This window comes from Anabrus simplex, chromosome 1, assembly GCF_040414725.1.
Source record: "Anabrus simplex isolate iqAnaSimp1 chromosome 1, ASM4041472v1, whole genome shotgun sequence".
Classification (NCBI taxonomy): Eukaryota; Metazoa; Arthropoda; class Insecta; order Orthoptera; family Tettigoniidae; genus Anabrus; species Anabrus simplex.
Genome location: NC_090265.1, coordinates 1,634,725,897 through 1,634,746,976, shown reverse-complemented (window position 1 = coordinate 1,634,746,976; position 21,080 = coordinate 1,634,725,897). Strand labels below are relative to the sequence as shown.

The window sequence follows — 21,080 nt, the reverse complement described above, 5'->3', positions numbered from 1 at the left end:
CTTGACACCTACATGGCATGCTCTGTAGAATTCGATGGAGGTCACGTTGCGGTATCAGGTCCCATTCTTCAATGAGAGCCTGTTCGAGGTCTTGGAGAGTCTGTGGTGGAACAGGACGCACACGAACATTTCTGTCAAGCCTATCCCACGCATGCTGGATGGGATTAAGATTGGGACTCACTGCTGGCCATTCCATCTCTTGAATATCCAGTTCTCGCAAGACAGCTCTGGTGATGGACGCTACATGAGTTCTGGCATTGTCGTGCATGAGTACGAATTCAGGGCCAACACCGTATGCAGCAACCAACACATGCTGTAGCAGTATCTGCTCAATGTACCCTGCAGCAGTAATATTGCCATGGACAATGACAAGATCCGTACGGCCATCAATACTGATGCCACCCCACATCATCACAGAACCTTGTCCGAATTGGTTGCCTTCCTGGACAATATTTGGCATGTACTGCTCACCACGACGTCTCCATACATGTTAATGTCCATCACGCTGTGTCAGGGGAAATCTGGACTCATCTGTGAACAACACAGGTCTCCATTGACGAAGTTGCCAGTTGACGTGTATACGGGCAAACAGAAGGTGAGCTGCGTGGTGTTGCTGTGTTAAATGGGGCACTAAAACAGGACATATGGGTTGTAAGTACACTTCTCTCAACCTGTTCCTTACTGCCTGGTCAGACACCGTAATTCCAGTGGGGGTCTTGTTGCAGTTCTCTGGCAGTTGCTGAACGACGCCGCAACGCACAGATGGTCAGATATCGGTCATCCTGTGGGGTTGTCATGCATCCACGATCTTGTCCAATCCTTGTGAACTGGCCTTTCTCATTGTAGTGATTCCACAAGCACTGAATAACTGACAGAGAGACATTGAGATCCAAAGCAACACAAGGAAAAGGCCATCCTTGCTGGATCAAAGTGACGGCCCTTGCGACTTGAACCTCATTAAGATGTCTCATGGGATATGCTGGTTTACATACAACATGCTCAAATGACTGCAGTAGTCTGTGTACCTCACAACTATACACAGACGCACCACTATTCACTTTGTTTTGAGGGGTCACCTGATATTTTAATGCATGGCTACGCCTACAGATAGAGTATAGCTTAGATTTGACATACCCTGAGTAGCTAAGGTCTCAAGGTCTGCTGTACGACCATTGGAACCCGATCTACCAAATTAACATTCACATACCAGACATTCCAAAACATGTTCCCCTAATTTTTTTGAACTGTGTATCTTAGACAAATTTAGAAGCCATGTCTATCATAATTCATTTAAATCCTTTTATGTCTTCCTACACATACAGCACAAGTGTATAACTTTTTCTCGTTGTTGGAAAATACGCTAAGATTATACAGTGTATGAAGACTTATTTTTCCTAGGGTAAACTCATTGGAATCTGTGGAGCACGAGGATCTGGGAAGACAACTTTGCTGTTGGCTATACTGGGCCACCTGAATCTGGGATATGGGAAAGTATTTCGAGATGGCATGTTCTCCTATGTCAGTCAGAATCCATGGATATGGGATGCGACTCTCAGAGATAACATATTGTTTAATGAAATCTTCAATCACAAGCGGTAAGCTGTTGATAATAAAATATGTACTATAGTGTACTGCACATTTCCTGTATATTGCAGGGTATTTGGTAAATAACAGTTTCTGGGATGAATAGTTGTTGCAGGAACTTTGGATTACAAGCAAAAATTGGAGATACCATGACTACTTCTTCCTATCATTAGCATTTTGTTGTTGGTACAGGGTCTGCTTTGCAGATCTTGTTATACTGCTTTACATGTTCAACTGCATTATCTGCTCATAGAAAGACTGTTTTCAGATCTTAATTTACACTGTATCTTTCCATTTCACTTGGACTCTTGTAGAGAGTTGTATTTGCTCATATATTTAAATCAGTATTATTTCTATCTATTTGTACATTTCCTCAGGTATTATCAAGCCATCCATTGCTGCTCTCTCAATGATGACATTCAGCACCTCCCTGGAGGAGACCAAACAAAACTGCACGGCAAGTCACTGTCGCTGAGTCAAAGACAGCGTGTTGCTGTTGCTCGAGCACTTTATGCATGCAGGTCAGTGTATTTCATGTCCGACTCGGCTGAACGGTCAGCGTACTGGCCTTCGGTTCAGAGGGTCCCTGGTTCGATTCCCAGCTGGGTCGGGGATTTTAACCTTAATTGGTTAATTCCAATGGCATGGGGGCTGGGTGTATGTGTTGTCTTCATCATCGTTTCATTCCCCATCATGACACGCAGGTCGCCTACAAGAGTCAAATAGAAAGACCTGCACCTGGCGAGCCGAACCCGTCCTGGGATATCCTGGCACTAAAAGCCATATGACATTTCATTTCATTTCAGTGTATTTCATAACTCTCACCATTTTTATCAGTTTATATTGTTGTGAAACCAAAGTGGAAACATCATCAGTGATCATCAGTAAAATTAATGCGGATAAGTTTTTATTGCAAAGTGCTTCTTACTAATTTCACATTAAATATTATTTATATACAATATGCCATGGCTTTCTTCTGATAAATCTTTTAATATAATGTATTTCAGTAGGTGAAAAAGGCAGCAATCATCTAAGATCAAGTAAAGATAATCTAATAGATGATATGTTTCTACCTAACAATGGTATGATGAATATATTGATAATTTTATCTTAGAAATGTTTCAATTCTTATTAGAGACTTAAATCGGTCGGTCTACTGCTTTTCTGTTCCTGCCTCTTCCTGGCCATTTTTCAATTATCTGAGGTCAGCAAGTTGTATTGATTTAGCCCAGTTTTACAGCTGGCTGCCCTTCCTGATGCCAACCCTATGTGGAGGGATATACTCACTATTGCATGTTTTTGTGGTGGTTGATAGCTTGACGTGTTATTTGTAAATGAATATGTTCATTAAGATGAACACAAACACCCAGCCCCTGAGCTGCAGAAATTGACCAGATGCAGTTGAAATTCCCAGCCCGGCTGAACCCTCTGTACCAAAGATCACTATGCTGACCATTCAGCGAAGGATCTAGACATTCCACCATCTTACAATGCTGACCTATTATTAAAACTTCAACACTCATGATAATTTTGAAGAGATAATGTCCATTTTACATGTAATCTAAAAGTTTATTGTAAAGTATCTGGTACCTCACTTACATTATGGAAGATTGTTCCTAATCTGTTGGTTGCACCTTTCTGAGTATATGATATGGCTTGAAATGTTCAAACCAGAGTCACACCATGTATTGTACAGTACATCACTTAGCCGTGTCATTTCCTAGTCTTCTTCAGACAGACAATGTAACCTTTTGCCCTCTGAGCTCCTTTGGCAGCTGTTGGTGTGACTTTCATCAGAAAGTGTCCCCCTTTTTTACTCAGTAGATGTCATCACAAGCTTGAGGTAAGGGAATGACTTAGTTATCCAGAATTTAATAATAGAATGCATTACAAGCCATTGCACATGTAGCTTGTATAGGCATCATAGGCCAGGCATCATGTGCATTCCAGTACGCTTACAGATATGAATGGGTTAGAAGAAAAACATGTATGTGATGTTCACAATAATAGCAATACTTGTTCTTCCTAAAGGTGATGATAATCCTTGGAGACAGGTCCATATTTAAAATATGGTTTATAGCTCTTGGGAAAGTGGGATATGATATATGTGGTGCATGCATTTGTGGCATGATTTGACTGGTTGAGTGAGGCAGTGGAAGAGACTTGAATACAGCTTATGATGCACAGATTGTACTGATCTTATGAGGTCCCTTTCCTTTGGACTTTTGCAAATGAGATGTCTCACCACCTCACCTCACCTCACTAGTGCTATCATGCAGCGTAGAACCTCCTCCTGGTAAGAGTAACTTAAGTAAACAATATTTCTTCAACTATTCAAGCCCTTTAAGCCATTTCAATTGTGAAATTACTAGTGTTTCACGCCAGAGAGGCAGTAGGTTTGTTAATTGGAATGCCACACCTCTCCAAAATATGGCAGCTACAGAAACAGAAACTGGCAAATAAGTTAATTTGGGAGGGAGGATTTACACAAGTAGTACAAGAACCGACTCGTCTCAATAACTTACTAGATGTATTCTTGGTTAAACCATGGGAAATTGTTGATAAAACTGAGGTAATTGAAGGAATAGGAGACCATAAGGCTGTAATAATGGATGTAGGACTCGTACCAAAAAGGCTTAATAAGAGGGTTACACAAGACAAGAAATTGTACAGAAAAACTAAAGTTGATGAATTTGGGACTTACCTTAACTCACAATTCAGTTGTTGGATAAGTGAAGGGAGTAACGTGGATACACTTTGGGCTAAATTTAAAGGAATTATTTGGGAAGGAGAGAAGAGATTTGTACCTGTTAAGAAGGGTAAAATGACCTCAGACCCTGTTTATTATACAAGGGAAATAAGAAAATTAAAAAGAAAATGTAGAATAGTAAACAGGAAAATCAAAGAGGGTAGGGAGAGTAGAGAAAGTAGAAAACAGCTAATGAGGGAACTGAATAGAGTGAAAAAGGAAGCAAAAGAGAATTATATGAATGGCATACTTCAAGAGGGTAATGACCACAAAGGGAAATGGAAAAAGCTGTATTCATATATCAGGAATCAAAAAGGAAAAGGAATCCAAATTCCTACAATGGTGGGAGAAGGGGGTGAACACTATTTAACAGATACTGAGAAAGCAAACCTCTTTAGTAGGGAATTTAGAGATTCAGTAGATGATTGTCAAGAGTTGGAAACCGAAACAGAAGATAGAGAGGGAGAGAGACAGAGGGAAACAAGAAGCTTCTCATTCACAAACGAAGATATTTTCAGAGAAATCCAACTGCTTCAGCAAGGAAAAGCAGCAGGGAGTGATCAAATTACTGGGGAGGTATTAAAGACAATGGGGTGGTACATAGTGCCTTATTTAAAATTTCTCTTTGACTATGTCATAAATAATAGTGTAATACCAAAGGAATGGAAGGAATCTATAATAATACCAATTTATAAAGGAAAGGGTGATAAAAGGAAACCAGAGAACTACAGACCAATCAGCCTGACCAGTATAGTTTGTAAAATTCTGGAGAGTTTAATATCGAAGTACATCAGAGGGATATGTGATGATAAAAATTGGTTCATGAGGAGCCAGTATGGATTTAGAAAGAAATTTTCTTGTGAGGCACAACTGGTGGGATTTCAGCAGGACATATCAGATCAGTTGGATTCAGGAGGCCAGTTAGATTGCATAGCCATAGATCTTTCCAAAGCCTTTGATAGAGTGGAACATGGAATATTATTAAAGAAATTGGAGGGAATAGGATTGGACGTAAGGGTTACACGTTGGATAAAAGCATTTCTAAATTCAAGGGTTCAGAAAGTCAAAGTAGGAAATAATGTATCTCAGGAAGAGAAAGTTTGGAAGGGAATTGCACAGGGTAGTATAATCGGTCCGTTACTTTTCTTAATATACGCAAATGATTTAGGGAACAATATAACATCAAAAATAAGATTATATGCAGATGACATAATTGTTTATAGAGAAATAAACAACATTGAGGATTGTTCAGAATTACAAAGGGACCTTGAAAGTATCCAACAATGGGTTGAAGAAAATAATATGAAGGTTAATGGAGGCAAATCAACTGTTACAACTTTTACAAACAGGAGTTTTAAAACTGAATTTGAATATACTTTGGATGAGGTAGTTATCCCAAAAGATGGCAAGTGCAAATACTTAGGTGTGAGATTTGAAAGTAATTTGCACTGGAAGGGTCATATTGATGACATTGTTGGGAAAGCATACAGATCATTACATGTCATAATGAGGCTACTTAAAGGATGCAACAAAGAATTAAAAGAAAAAAGTTACTTGAGTATGGTTCGTCCATTATTGGAATATGCAAACAGTGTTTGGGATCCTCACCAAGAATACCTAATAAAAGAAATAGATAGTGTGCAGAGGAAAGCAGCAAGATTTGTAACAGGGGATTTCAGGAGAAAGAGTAGTGTATCAGAAATGTTAAAGGAACTTGGGTGGGAAACTTTAAGTAAGAGAAGGGAGAAAACTAGACTTACAGGATTATATAGAGCCTATACAGGAGAAGAAGCATGGGGAGATATCCGTGAGAGGCTTCAGTTGGAAAATAATTATATCGGCAGGACTGACCACAAATATAAAATTAGAAGGAATTTTAGCAGAAGCGATTGGGGTAAATTTTCATTCATTGGTAAGGGTGTGAAGGAGTGGAACAGTTTACCAGGGGTAGTGTTTGATCCTTTTCCAAAATCTGTACAGATATTCAAGAAGAGAATAAACAGCAACAGAGAAAATAAATGAAATGTTAGAGGGCATTCGACCAGTGCAGGTTATTGTATATAAAAAAAATGTGTGTGAATAAATTAATTCCATCCCCTGGTCTAAGGAGTTTGGACAGCCAAAGTAGGGGACTGCCTGTAGGGGTGAAGTACAGTGGGGACTTCGAGGGCCCTGGGACCGCTACGGTAGCTGTGAAGGCCCTTCAGGAACTCTGAAAAGTGGTGGCAAAAGGGGCTCTGGTTAAGACGCAGCAGGTCGTTATGCTACTTAGGATCCAGAACGGGTAAAAAAAAAAAGTAAATAAATAAATGCAATGTAAATATTAATGTTATACCAGTTGTATAGTATCATTTGAAGTAATTCCACATACTGTATATCAGTTGACTATATTTGTAAGTAGGACAGGATATATTATAAGTAGAATTTTGTAAACAATATAAATTTATTAAGGATGAGCTGTGTGTTTAATAGAAAACATTGTTAGCGTAAATTGTATAATATTGTATTATAGGAAAAATTTTCTTCTCTTGTTAATTTAATATTTAGTGCTTGACAATAATGTATTTTAGTGTACCATTTGCCACCGAGGTAGACACCTCATTTGCAAATAAAGAGATTTTGATTTGATTTGATTTTAGTGTGCCAGTCCTACAAGAATCCATCTTTGCTTTGCATAGGATATGTAAACAAAGTTGCTTACTACCATCCATGCTCTTTGTATGTGTTACTTCTTCATGTGCTCAAGGTCTTGTGTTATACACTTTGTTGTAGCATGTATTAGCGTAGGGATAATCATGGTTTTCAATTTACCAAGTGTGTTACTGCCTGGTTTGGATCACTTAGCTGTCAACTTGCCTTTGGGTAATAGTGGGTTTGAACCCCACTGTTGGCAACCCTGAACATGGTTTTCTGGGATTTCCCATTTTCACACCAGGCAAATGCTGGGACTGTATATTAAGGCCATGGTTGCTTCCTTCCCGCTCCCAGCCCTTTACTATCCCATCATCGCCATAAGACCTATCTGTGTCGATGCGAAGTAAAGCAAATTGTAAAATTGTTTTCAGTTACAATGTAAGTTGTACACCCTTGTTACCTTTACCCTCTAAATCCTTCCTATTTTCATGGTATAGGCTATGTTTGCAGATTGTGGAAGGAAATGCTATGTGACTCAGACTTTCCATTACTCATTACCTCGGATGAATTTCATGAGCGTGTGTATCTTAATTTGTGAGCATTTAAATTGTATTGTATGTTTCAGAGATATCTGCCTATTTGATAATTTCCTGAGTGCTTTAGATGAAAGAATGGCTTCAGATATATTTGAAAAGGCCATACTAACACATTTGAGAGAGAAAACAGTAATAATAACAAGTCAAAATGAGGAGGTAAGATTCTGCCATATTCCAGTTCCATCAAATAGGTACATTACATTATACCACTGAATGAAATATTTTCAACCAAGTGAAGTGACTGTGCAGTTTTGGCCATGTAACTCTTAGTTTACATTTGGGATGTGATGGGTTTGAACTCCATTATTGACAATCCAGAAGATGGCTTTCTGTGGTTTTTATGGTTTCCCATTTTCACGCCAGGAAACATGATAGAACTTACAGAAATGAGTGTTTTAATATGTGAAAGATGCTTATGCATGTCATGAAATGACATCACTATCTTGAATTATGCTTCAAACAGGAAACTTTGTAAGCACTGAACAACTATAGCTTGAAACAGAGCTCTGCGTTCGGGAGGCAGTGGAGTGGTCCCACCGTTGCCTGTCCTGAGAATGGTTTTCCATGGTTTCCCATTCTCCTCACTAAGGCAAATGCCATGACAGTTTGTTTTATAGGCCACAGCCTCTTCCTTTTCATTCGTGTGTCTGCATATCAAATCACTGCAACACATCTCCTGGCCTGAGAGAGGATGTGAACCTCTAGGAGGCCCACTGTACCCTTTCAGGGTATGGAATGAAAGCCGAGCAAAAACAAATAAAGGAAAAAATCACTTTTAATAAAAATGGTATAATATATTATGATCCAGGCCTGATGAATGAGATGTAGTCATTGTCAGGCATTTCATTTTAAAGGAAGGAGATGTGGTCAGCATAATTAGGAAGTTAGTATTTCACTTCATAGGAATGCAGCTTGACATATTCAAGGTACAGTAGAAGTCCGCTACAGCGAGTACGGCATATAACGAAAACTCCATTATAGCGATGACGTTTTTCTGTCCCTTCAAAATTCCTATATTAAACTGTGTATCGTCCTTCAGTTACAGCGGGAGCCCTATCACTGGCGCATCCGTTATTACGAGTGATGAAGCGCGCGCGCGATTTTTTCCGTTACCGATATTTATGCACCGCAGCGATGATATTGCATGTGATTGATTACCTTCGGCATCGTTTCCTCGCTATGTGCACTAGCGATTTCTCTCGTCGACATTCGAAGGCGATGTCGGAGTCGATTAGTAATATCCGTCGACAGCTGTTCCATAAAGAAAATTCGAAATGAAAGAGAACATATTTTCGTAATAAATGCGTAAATAACGTGTCCGATAACGGTTGTTAACTCGTTAAAAATTAAGGCTGACTAAACGACCGCTTAATTTTGAGGCTAAATATTGCAATTAAGTACGAATGGGATACACCTTGAGATATGGCATAGTGCTTAATTGATTTCAGAGGTTAGTTTATATTTTGTCCCGTCTAGTTAAATTATAGAAAGGCTGTTATGAAAATGTATAGCGAGAAAGGTATAATTCCTCTACTGGCACTTGAAGTGTGTTTTCATCATACGTACAGTACGGTTAAGTTAGGATACGTGACACTGTTTGAATAAGAAAACTGAAACGTTTGCAACAAAATGCGATCGATCATCTTTGGTATGGTATAGTTTTCTCACTTTGTGCATTTGCGAGCTCTCTCGTTGACATTCAAAGGCAATGTTGGAGTTGATTAGTAATACCCATCGACTGCTGTTCTGTAAAGAAATTCGAAATGAGAGGATAATACGTTTTCATAATAAATGCGTAAATAACGTGGCCGATTGCAGTTGTTAACTCGTTAAAAATAAAGACTGAAGTAAACGATATCTTAATTTTAATGTTATAAATGGAAATTAAGTACGAATGTGATACACCTCAAGATATGGCAGAGTACATCACTGATTTCAGAGGATACTTCATATCTTCTCGCGTCTAGATAGGCCTATGGCTATTAACATTTACATTTTTCGCGAGGAGGTTATTTCTTTACATGCATTTCAAATATGTTTTCATGATAGGCTACACATACGGTTAGGTTAGGTGATGCTGTTTGAAGAAGAAAGCTGAGGTGTTTGCCACAGAAATCTCTGGAGTGATACCGTATTTCTCCGAATCCAAGACTTTTTTTTTCTCAGAATTTCATGCGAAAACTCAAGGGTTGTTGCATTTGCGGCCTAACAGTAAGTTAATGGATACCACTGGCAACTACCGCGGTAACCACGCTGCTTCTTTTCACACGCGCACAGAACTCGTTGACAATAAACAACCGCTTCTTTACTACACATCGCTAGCCGCAACAACCGGTTGTACAGTGCCTGTGTGTTTCTCAAATCTGCAGAATGGCATCAAAACATGCGACCCTTCGAATTCTTAGAAAAGCCATGGCTACCGGTACTCAGTGGCAGAGTCATAACATATCTATTGTACTTGGCGCTCAGTAAGATTAAGGTTTATAGACAGCAGGAATATTTTCATGATGGATAGTCGTATTGTAAAGATACGTGGAAAAGGTATTGCTGGCAAATTTTCAACGGGTTCTAGTCGATATTATGATGCCAATTTTAAGTTAATGTTTATTAAACACTCGGAAATGTAGAATAATTGTGCAGCCACAATAAAATACGGCATAGGCCTAACTAAAGCCAATATTTGGCGTTAGCATGAAGACAAAGAGCTAAAAAAAATGCATTCAGTAATCCACAACAAGGACGCCTTAAAGGAGTCGAAGATGAAATTGTGAGGTATGTGCACGAAAAACGCAAGGGCAGAATGGCCATACCGTGGCGCAATGAACTCGTTCGTTGACTTTCAACGTTCGCGATTAGGCCTATACATCGCTAGCCGCTGAATTTGGCCAAACCCAACAAGCGAGACGTGCGCATAGCGGTAGCTGGTTATATCTGACGCTGCGTAAAAGTAACAGTTTTATAGACAGCAAGAATAATTTCCTGATGGATCGTTGTATTGTAGAGATGCATGGAATAGGTATTGCCGGAAAATTTTCAACGTGTTCTCTTCGGTATTATGATGGCAATGTTAAGCTAATGGTCCTTAAACCCACGGAAATAAAGATTAATTGTGCAGTAGCAAAAGAAAAAAAGAAAAGAAATAACGGCGTGACGAAAGTCAATGCTCGGCATCTAAAAATAGTCTAAAATGCGTAGACCTACTGTACAACAAGGCATTAATATGATTTTACAAACTTCTTTTTGAGCCTGATTTAAATTTTTTGAAGGAAAATGTGGGGTTCATCTTGGATTCGGAGAAATACGGTACTATATATTTTTTTCAGAATGAAATTAAACATAGACCCTACACTTTCACGTAGTATCAGATTACGAAAAATAACAAACAAGTAAGCCGTAGTGTGGATTTCATCTGCGGAAACTCAAGTTTTGAACAAACTGATTGCCGTTTCATACCGATTTTAAAGTGCATGCAGGGTTTTCCGACTTTAATACAAAAATCGGATATAACGACAATCCGTTATAGCAAGTAATTTTTCGCTGTTATGAATTCTCGCTATAACGGACTTCTACTGTATAAGAAACGGAATTGTTTGATCTCTTGTTTGCCTCTGAGTTAGTATTGTCTGCCAGCGAGTTTTGAGCCTAGAACGTTTCTTATAATTTTGCGTTTCTTCCTCCAGTGATTTCATTGTCTGATTTCCTGTTCCAAATGAGTCTTCTTCTTCTTATTATTATTATTATTGTGCATCTATCTTACATTTTAAAATTTTGAATTAATTGTTCATAAATGTTTCATGTACTGTACTGATTATATGTTTATTTTATTACATTAAACTTTTGAAATTGATTATATGGATTTTTGATTCTCTGGGCAGTCCCTAATACCAATTAGTCCAGATAATAGAGTTCCTACTGTATGTAGGTATACAGTATAAGTATATTAAAGAAAATTTTACATCCTTTGCTTACGCAGAAGAAAGCTTGTGGTTTTGTTACCTTAGAACTTGCAGTTTTACACAGAATGAGGTGAGATGTGGTCAGCATAATTATAAGCTATAAATTTCATTTTTGTTCCTATTGAAGTGCAATTATAAGAAATAAATTGACAAGAGGGTTCACCTTTTCAATACAATATATTAAGTAAATAATATTACATTACTCCTGGGACTAGTTTCAGCCACGTATTTGGGAGATAGTGGGTTCGAACCCCACTGTCGGCAGCCCTGAAGATGGTTTTCCGTGGTTTCCCATTTGAATACCAGGCAAATATTGGGGATGTACCTAAACCAAGGCCACAGCCTCTTCCTTCCCACTCCTAGCCCTTTCCTGTCCTATCATTGCCATAAGACCTATCTGTGTCAGTGTAACACAAGCAACTTGCAAAAAAAGTTTCAGCCACTTAGTGGCCATCATCAGCCAAAATAAAAATTAAGCAGATTATATCATAACTAAAACATATGTATATAAGATAATTTTTTTTGCTATTTGCTTTACGTCGCACCGACACAGATAGGTCTTATGGCGACGATGGGATAGGAAAGGGCTAGGAAGTGGAAGAAAGCGGCCGTGGCCTTAATTAAGGTACAGCCCCAGCATTTGCCTGGTGTGAAAATGGGAAACCACGGAAAACCATCTTCAGGACTGCCGACAGTGGGGCTCGAACCCACTATCTCCCGATTACTGGATACTGGCCGCACTTAAGCGACTGCAGCTATCGAGCTCGGTGTATATAAGATAAAGACAATGTTGCAGGAATAATTATAACATTAAAATACATATAACAACAAAAATTATGGTTGTGACCTTCTTGTCATAATATGATATTGTCTTTAAATTGAATTAGGCAAATCAAAGTGGATCTCAGGCAGTGAAGTAAATCTGGAAATGATAGCCAGAATTAGCAATGAATAAACAATCAAAAATGAAATTTAAATGGAGAAAAATGATTTATGAGACTCACCTCTAGAGTGAAATATACAGTACATCTAATGTCTGATGTAGAACAAAACACTGATATGGTAGAAGAAGCAGGCAGGTCATGGAAACAAAGGAGTTATAAGGAACAAAATAGGCAATGAAAGCAAAGGAGTAGATAGGGGGAGGTGGGGAGGGGGTTGTAGAAGGGAGGAGAGAAGGGGTGTCTAAGGTGGGGCTGAAGGATGCAGAAAGAAAGACTGCTGCTGAGAGGGGAATTTAAAGAGATTATAAAAGAAAGAATTATTTTTATTTGAGATATCATTACTAAAGATAGGAATTAGAAGGTCAAATAAAATACTTGATTTCTCTGAAATTTCATTAAGATTGAAATTTATTATTTAAGAAAAGGCTAGGAAAACAACAAACAGATAGGGAACCTGCCACCTGGGTGACTGCCCTAAATGCAGATCAGTAGTGATTGGTTAGGATTGAAAAACTGTTCCAAATGGACATGTGGTCAGCATGACAAATCCTCTCGGCAGGACCACTATCTCACCATCAATCTATGCCTGATTGTAGCTATTATTCTGTAATGTGCTACATTTTTCTTGAATGTTTTACATTTTGGGGCACCATGTTCTCTTTTCTGTTTATTGCATCTGGTCATCCGGTCTTTGAATAATATTTATTTCATTTCCAAGCAAGATTAATGAACCTAAATTTATTACCCAGTCAATACCTTTCACCACATGAATTAATTAGACTGGTATTCATACATGTTTCACCCTCATAAAGAACTTCTTAGAAGTGGAGTGGCAAGAGAGGCAAAGTATGCATCAACTAACAACAGTAGTCAGGCAGTGTAGTGTTGTTGATAAGTTTTAGGAGCTTAGGACACTGTAGGCCATCACATTTTGTTTTCTTCTGGCTTGGCAGTTATTAGAGCTTTCAGCGCCATTTACCATTTAAAGGACCTCCTTCACTCCGGTCGGTCGGTCGGTCAATGCTGAGTGGCAAATAACTCAACTCACTGAAGGGACCAACGGCTTCAGGTGAAGGGTGCTCCTTTAGGTGGGTACTGGTCCCCCAGTGGAGGAAATGCCATTGAAATCCAGCATGCAACATCTGTTCTACAGATCAGGGATGGCCTCACTTGAAACCTGGCAGTTGGGAATAAAATGCCTTTGGATGTTGCAAGCCCACTCTAAAAATAGCCTAAATAAAGTGTCACAGGGTATCAGGACAAGGAAAGGGTGAAATGAAGATCAATGATTCCTGGATGAGGATGATGGAAGAAGAAAAGGAGATTAACTACATGATTGAGTTTGTCATTACCAATACTAGATAAGAATGATGTGTTTCATTTCTTAGAACTGTATATGTTTTTTAAAAACTTCTTTTTGCAGTATTTTAAAGCTTTTGAGAAGGTGAATGTCAGCATACATATTTTATTAAACATTTTCTCGTATTGCCAGTTCTTGAGTCACTGTGATGAGATTTATCTGCTTGAGGATGGAGAGATAACTGACCGTGGTTCTTATGAAGATCTCTTGTCTACAGCTGGAAATCGATTCACAGACTTGCTTGAGCATCACAGTGGAGAATTAAGGTAGGTGATTTATCTCTTTCCTAGCTGCAGATAGATTTGAAGGAGAAGAAAATAGAATGCAATGGCAGTGCATGTACTCAGAAGCATATAAAAGGATATAAACAGCTGCATTTCTTTGTTTACAAACTGGTAGTCTATATGTTGGTATAATAAACGACTTCAAGAGTTGCTGTAAATATATGTGGGTGAGATTTAGTCACATACATACATACATACATACATACATACATACATACATACATACATACATACATACATACATACATACATACATACATACATACATACATACATACTGTCCCCGACATAGTCAGTCAGCGAACACGAGACACCTCAAGGGTGCTCAGTTTGATGGCTGTAGGCTTATAAAATAAATGAATGTGGCAGGATTAACATAGGGTTTATCGAATAAGCATGTTCCAATTATAGAACAGATATGACACTTTTATTTAATTAAATGAAATATTAACCATCCTGAAGTCTGTGATTATGACTATGATCACTACTTTATGTAATTTAATATGGCTCTTGATGTAACAAACCTAAGTGCAAACAAATGGGATGGTACACGGCAGTTGTTTTCCCTAATATTCTAACAGAGTATTTTACATTGTTAATTTTCTTTATCGTCTTTGAAGTCATCAAATTATTTATTTAAAGTTGAATCAAAAATTGTCATTCAGAAAAATGAGGTCTGGGCCAAGCCTTCATCGACAATCTGGAAAAAAATGCAGTAATTGTAAGAACGAGTATAAAGAAATATCCAAGATTCAATAAGTTAACAATTATAGCAAAAATAAAATTTACATTCGTTATATTAACAATTTTGTAGTTATAAAATGAAAAGTTGAATTTGCCTTGGTTTTCTCTAAGTTAATCCGAGACGTCGGATATACCTGTTCACGTCGTCTCACACCTCTTTTCGTGAGAATTAATATTGAACTTTAAGCATCTGATCAATAATTAAACAAAATAAAACGCCTTCTGAGCTTACGAACATAAGTAAATGGGGAGAATATCATCCATGTGGAAATCCCATCCACTATCCATCGATGATATCAAAGTGTCACACATTATCAGAACAGAACCCATAGAAAATAGTTCTCTAACTACTAGCAAATTACTACATCTACAGCTAACTACGGAAATTATCAAGAAGACTGTGATTACCAAGAAGAAAATATCTACATTATTTACATGTCGACGAGTGTCGAGCAACCATATTACTCTCCTGTTAACAGATTTATTACGTTCCAGCAAGATTGAGTTACCTCATGAGATCGAAAAATTGCATCAACGAATGAACTTGCATAGTCACGAATCAAATATTATTGAGATATTTCGTTGAAGATCTGTTCTTCAGACCTAAGGCCTTCGCGAACATTCACCTGTACCTTCAACTTGAAATTACTGAATTACTTGAGAAAAATTGGGATATTCCTACGAATTAAGAAGTACATCGATTAACATGGACTTTCGGTTTTTTTTCATCTGAAGACACTAATATTAGACTACACTGCATTCATCTCGAATAATCCATATTCACCTTACAACCTAATCAACATCAGGCTTAATAATATTACGACATTAACATGTGAAAAGCTCAGTTTCACGAAGATTCATGTCATGCGCAATTATTCCATATACTTTACACGTACAGTGTACCACAATGACGACTCTAACTTGTCGCATCCTAATCTCAAATATGTGTAGCCACGAAATATCAGGACCTACCATCGTCCTACAAATACATAATATCCACTTAAATGTGTCTCGATGATTAATTACGCCAATTAATTATCACATGCCCCAATGCACATATTCACATTAAATTCGTACATAGAATTCAGACTTAATATCCCGATGACACGTTATCTCAGACACGAGGTACAAGTAGAAGTTCCATTGCAAGGAAAATATTAAAAATATTGACAAAATATCCTATCATTAAATCCATCGGACATAAATTAACTCATATTCGTGACGAAATTCACTCAATAAGCAAAGATGGTGTCGATAACACATGGATAACTCTATCAGAACCCTCGCTGTCAAATTCATGGCCACATGGTCATTAAGCAATCGTATGTGTCAGTTTTATGACATATCCGAGCAAAATATACAACCATAAAATGTGTCAAAATAGATTACTAAGAAGAAAGAAAGAATAGAACAAAACTACATAGAACAGATATAAATGAGACGTAATCGACTTAACTTAAGGAGAAATTTTCACGTCTGGAAGTCTGGATTCTCAATCAGCCATGCTAGGATGAAAGAATCTGCATCCCGACACTGCCGACGGTGGTCGATGGTTTAGAACTTCATGGTGAAGCACTGGTAATCCATAATGCGAAGTTCCGTCCTCTTCTGGAAATGATCACGTCCAAGTCTTCCGCCTTCACTCGTGAGAAAGCTGAAACTTACACAAAGTGCTTTAGAATAAACTCCAAACACACACGTAACTGTATTTTGGAAATGACACGTACTTAAGGGATTAATATCTGCACATTCGACGTCTGATCACAGCACTGTTCTAAGTTGTATACAATTATCAGAAGTGTAGAGCACAGGAGTGAAGCCACTGTTCCTGACGACAGTATTCACGATGTTCTACGTTGAAAACCTTGCTGTCAAGGGCTCTGAGCGACTGAAGATGATAGTCCGGGAACACATCAGTATGTAAGAGTGAGTACTCTTATCACATGACTTAAATATCGTGTCTGGTGCTCATGCACGGAAGTAAAGTCAATTTAGATACTAAATTCTTCTACCGTATGAATATACAATTTTATCACCATTTTAGCCAAAAGGTCGTGTAAATTAGTTCAAAATTTTAGTTTGTAATTTATATCCTCTAAATGTGCTATTATTTATCCAGTTTATTTTAATTTAATCCTTGAGCCTTCCGTAATTATGCATGTCACGTCACCAAAGGTATTATAAATACTTCATTCATATTGTTCCTCGCAATTTCCAGTGACACGCGCTAGCATCTTTTTCTCTCGCCAACCTTCATTTTTTTTTATTTTGTTAGCCGACCGGCCGCTCTCTTCACGTAAAAAAACTTGTTCTCGTCCTCGTCAAGGTCGTGCCCACCCCATCTCGCCGACAAGCGAACACAAGCCACACACCAACACCTGTCCAGTCAGTTGTGACCTCCTCACGGTCACCATACATACATGTATACATACATACATACATACACCACTGATCTGCACTTAGGACTGTCATCCAGGTGGCAGATTCCCTATTTGTTGTTTACCTAATCTTTTCTTAAAAGATTTCACATAAATTGGTTTTTTTATTGTAGCACTACCATAATTCCTCTTCCTATAAACAAATATTTGCCTCAATTTGTACTCTTTTATGTTTCTACTTTTAAAAACTCCACTCAAGCTTATTTGTCTACTAAAATCATTCCACGCCATCTCTTCTCTGAGAATTCGGAATATACCACATAGTTGAACAGCACGTCTGCTTACTCCCAAGTCTTCCCAACCCAAAGCTTGCAACATTTTTGTAATACTTCTTTTGTTTTGTTTTTGTTTTTGGAAATTACCAAGAGAATGCATTCTGCTTCCTTTAGACCTTTTCCGGTTTTCAAATCAAGTAATCCTGGTAAGGACCCTGTACTCTGGAACCATACGCTAAATGGGGTCTTACCAAAAACATATATGCCCTCTCCTGTACATCTTTACTACAATCGCTAAATACCCTCATAACTCTATGAAGAGATTTGTAACCTTTATTAACATTTCTGTTAATATGCTTACTCCAATGAAGATCTTTCCTTACATTAACACCTAGGTACTTACAGTGCCTCCCCTGCGAAACATGTGACCTTGCCGCTGTGGGGAGGCTTGGGTGTCCCAATGAAGCATATAGCCGAGCCGCAGGTGCATTCATATCAGATGGGTATCTGTTGAAAGACCAGACTAATGAATGGTTCATTGAAAGAGGGATAGCAGCCTTTCGGAAGTTGCAAGGGTGGCAGTCTATATGATTGACTGATATGGCCTTATAATAATACTCAACATGGCTTAGCTGTCTTGATACGGCTACACGGCTGTAAGCAACAGGAAACTACAGACGTAACTAACTTCTGAGGACAGCTCTCTCTGTGTGAATGATGTACTGATGATGGCTTCCTCCCAGGTAAAATCTTCTGGACGTAAAATAGCCTTTGGATCTCCAGGTAGGGACTACACGAGGGGGGGCAATTATCAGGAAGATGGATACTGACATTCTGCGAGTCGGAGCGTGGAATGTTAGAAGTTTGAATCGTTGTGATAGGTTAGGGAATCTAAAAAGGAGATGGATAGACTGAAGTTAGATTTAGTTGGTTTAAGTGAAGTACATTGGAAGGATGTTTGGTCAGGTGACTACAGAATTATCAACACAAAATCAGACAGGGGAAATGCAGGTGTTGGTTTAATAATGAATAAGAAAATAGGACAGTGGGTAAGCTACTGTGACCAGTGTAGTGAAAGGATTATTGTTGTTATGGTAGACACTAAACTAATGCCAACCACAACATTGCAGGTCTATATGCCTACTAGTTCAGCTGATGATGAAGAAATTGAAAGAATATTTGAAGGGATAGAAGCTTTAATACAATATGTAAAAGGTGACAAGAATCTAATTGTGATGGGAGACTGGAATGCAGTGGTAAGCGAAAGAAGATAAGGTAATACAGTAGGAGAATTCGGATTGGGACAAAGGAAGGGAAAGAGGAAGTCAGCTGGTTGAATTCTGCACCAATCGTAATTTAGTCTGTGCTGATACTTGGTTCAAATACCACACACAATGGCTTTACATGAGCGAGACCTGGAGACATTGGAAGGTATCAAATAGACTTCTTCATGACTAGACAGAGATTTAGAAACCAGGTGTATGATTGTAAAACTTTTCCAGGACTGTGGACTGACCACAACTTGTTGATGAAATGCATCTGTTGGAGAAGTTGAAGGAACTGAAGAAAGGAAGGAATGCAAGAAGATGGGATCTAGACAAGTTGAAAGAAAAGACTGCGAGGGATCGTTTCAAGTAACATGTTGTACAAGGACCAAATGAAAAGGCTGAAGGAAACACAATAGAGAAAGAATCAACAGTCATGAAGAATGAGGTCAGTAGGGCTGCTGAAGAAAGGAAATTTCCATTAAGAATCAATGGATAACACAGGAGATACTAGACCTAACTGATGAACGATGAAAGTACAAGAATGCAAAAAATGAAGAGGGGGGGAAAAAATACAGGTGATCAGTAAAGAAAAAAATAGATAGTGGAGGACAGCTAAGAAAGAATGGCTGAAAGAGAAGTGCAAGGTAGATGCTACATACAGGAAAATCAAGGAAATCTTTGGAGAACAGAAAACTAGGTGTATGAATATTAAGAGCTCAATTGGAAAATCACTTCTAGAGAAAGAAGACAAGGCAGAAAGATGGCAGGAATATAGCCAACAGTTGTATCAAAATAAAGAAGTAGATGGTATTGTTCTGGAACAACAAGAGGCTGTTGATGCTAATGAAATGGGAGACCCAATTTTGAGGTCAGAATTTGACAGAGCTTTGAGAGAACTAAATAGGAACAAGGTACCAAGAATTAATTGTATACTCTCAGAATTACTGGCGGCCTTAGGAGAAACCAGCATGACGAGGTTATCACATTTAGTGTGTAAGTTGTATGATACACGGGAAGTGACATCCAATTTTAAGCAGATTGTTGTTATACCTATTCCCAAGAAAGCAGGTGCTGATAAGTGTGAAAACTACTGCACCATTAGTTTAGTATCTCACACCTGCAAAATTTTAACACGTATTATTTACAGAAGAATGGAAAGACAAGTTGAAACTGAGTTGCAAGAAGATAAATTTGGCTTCAGAAGAAATGTAGAACACTTGAAGCAATCCTGACTTTGCATCTGATTTTAGAGGATCGAATTGAAAAGGACAAACCCATGTACCTACATGATATTCATAGATCTAAAAAAGGCATTCGATAACATTGATTGGATCAAGCTATTTGAGATGCTAAAGGTGATCGGGATTAGATACCGAGAACTAAGAATTATCTACATTCTGTATAAAATTCATTCTGCAGTCACAAGAATCGAGGGCTGTAAAGAAGGAGCAGCAATCCAGAAAGGAGTGAGGCACGGCTGCAATTTGTCCCACCTCATTTCAGTATTTATATAGCAGGCAGTAAAGTAAATGAAAGAGGAATTTAGAAAGGAAATCAAAATCCAAGGAGAAGAAATCAGAACCCTGAGATTTACCAATGATTTTGTTATTTTTTATGAGTCTGCAGAAGATCTGAAGAAATTGCTGAATGGTATGGACAGAGTCTTGGGTAAGGAGTACAAGATGAAAATAAATAAGTCTAAAACAAAAGTAATGTAGTGCAGTCAAAGAAAGTCATGTGATGCAGGTAATATTAGATTAGGAAATGAAGTCTTAAAGAAAGTAGATGAATATTGTTACTTGGGTAGTAAAATAACAGATGATGGCAGAAGTAAGGGGGACATCAAATGCAGACTAGCACAAGCAAGGAAGGCCTTTCTTAAGAAAATAAATTTGCTCACTTCAAACATTGATGTAGGAATTAGAAAGTTGCTTTTGAAGACTTTTGTCTGGAGCGTGGCATTGTATGGAAGTGAAATATGGACAATAACTAGCTCAGAAAGGAAGAAAATTGAAGATTTGGAAATGTGGTGTTACAGAAGAATGCTGAAGGTGAGATGGATAGATCAAATTACGAATGAAGAGATACTGAATCCAATTGGTGAGAGGAGATCGCTTTGGCTAAATTTGATGAGGAAAAGAGATAGAATGATAGGACACATCTTCGGACATGCAGGACTTGTTCTTTTTGAGGGAAGTGTAGGTGGTAAGAACAGTAGGGGTAGACCAAGATATGAATATGACAAGCAGATTAGAGCAAATTAAGATGCAGTAGTCATGTAGGAATGAAAAGTGTAGGGTGGCATGGA

General features: G+C 38.2%; 1 protein-coding gene and 1 pseudogene across 1 annotated transcript in view; both read left to right on the top strand.

Moving 5' to 3' along the window:
• LOC136881324 (ATP-binding cassette sub-family C member 12) overlaps positions 1–21,080 on the top strand; it is a 171,790-nt gene that overhangs the window by 117,645 nt on the left and 33,065 nt on the right. The window contains exons 14-17 of the mRNA XM_067154145.2: positions 1,399–1,595; positions 1,962–2,105; positions 7,593–7,719; positions 13,956–14,089. Of these exons, the coding sequence (XP_067010246.2) occupies positions 1,399–1,595; positions 1,962–2,105; positions 7,593–7,719; positions 13,956–14,089 (602 nt within the window). The remainder of the gene's footprint in view (positions 1–1,398; positions 1,596–1,961; positions 2,106–7,592; positions 7,720–13,955; positions 14,090–21,080) is intronic.
• Positions 19,395–20,853, top strand: LOC137497092 (uncharacterized; annotated as a pseudogene).